This window comes from Miscanthus floridulus, chromosome 3 (assembly GCF_019320115.1).
Source record: "Miscanthus floridulus cultivar M001 chromosome 3, ASM1932011v1, whole genome shotgun sequence".
NCBI classification, from domain to species: domain Eukaryota; kingdom Viridiplantae; phylum Streptophyta; class Magnoliopsida; order Poales; family Poaceae; genus Miscanthus; species Miscanthus floridulus.
Window position 1 is genome coordinate 13,363,061 of NC_089582.1, and position 620 is coordinate 13,363,680.

At 55.6% G+C, this 620-nt stretch overlaps 1 protein-coding gene across 1 annotated transcript; it reads right to left on the minus strand.

The window, feature by feature from the left end:
• On the minus strand, nucleotides 1–414 carry LOC136543183 (uncharacterized). Its single transcript, XM_066535709.1, has one exon. The coding sequence runs from the start codon at nucleotides 412–414 to the stop codon at nucleotides 1–3; it is 414 nt and encodes a 137-aa protein (XP_066391806.1).
• Between the last annotated feature and the right edge of the window lie 206 nt (nucleotides 415–620).

Consider the following 620-nt stretch of genomic DNA (forward strand, 5'->3'; position numbering starts at 1 on the left):
CTATTTGGCCAAGAGCTTAGTCCCGATCCGCACCGTCTTGATCAGGTCAACAGGGTCGATCCCCACCGCCTTGGTTTCCTCCATCGGGTGGAAGGCACTCAAGGAGGTTGGCTCGTTGTAGTATGGGACTGCTGGAGTCAATGAATTCCCGAGCTCTAGGAGCTTGGTGGAGTTGCTGATGACCGTGGTGAGCTCGTAATGCTCACGGTCGCACGTGTAGGCATGCGAAAAGCTACTACCCACAGTGATGACGTCGTTCGGCTCTGGCATCTTCAACTTGAGGTAGGTGTAGATGGGGATCGCCATGAACTTGGCGTAACATGGCCATCCCAAGATGACATGGTAGGACCCTAGAAAGTCCACGACCTTGAAGGTAAGGACCTCCGAGCGGAAGTTGGCTCGGTCACCAAACATGACGGGTAGGTCGATCTGCCCGAGTGGATACGCCTATGTCCCCGGGATCACACCATGGAAGGGAGAGCTCACTGGGTGGAGCTCTGACTAGGGGATGCCATGGCATCAAGAGTGTTGATGTAGAGGATGTTGAGGTCGCTGCCTCCGTCCATCAGCACCTAGGTGAGGCGCTTCTTGCGGACAATGGGGTCGATGACGAGTGGGTA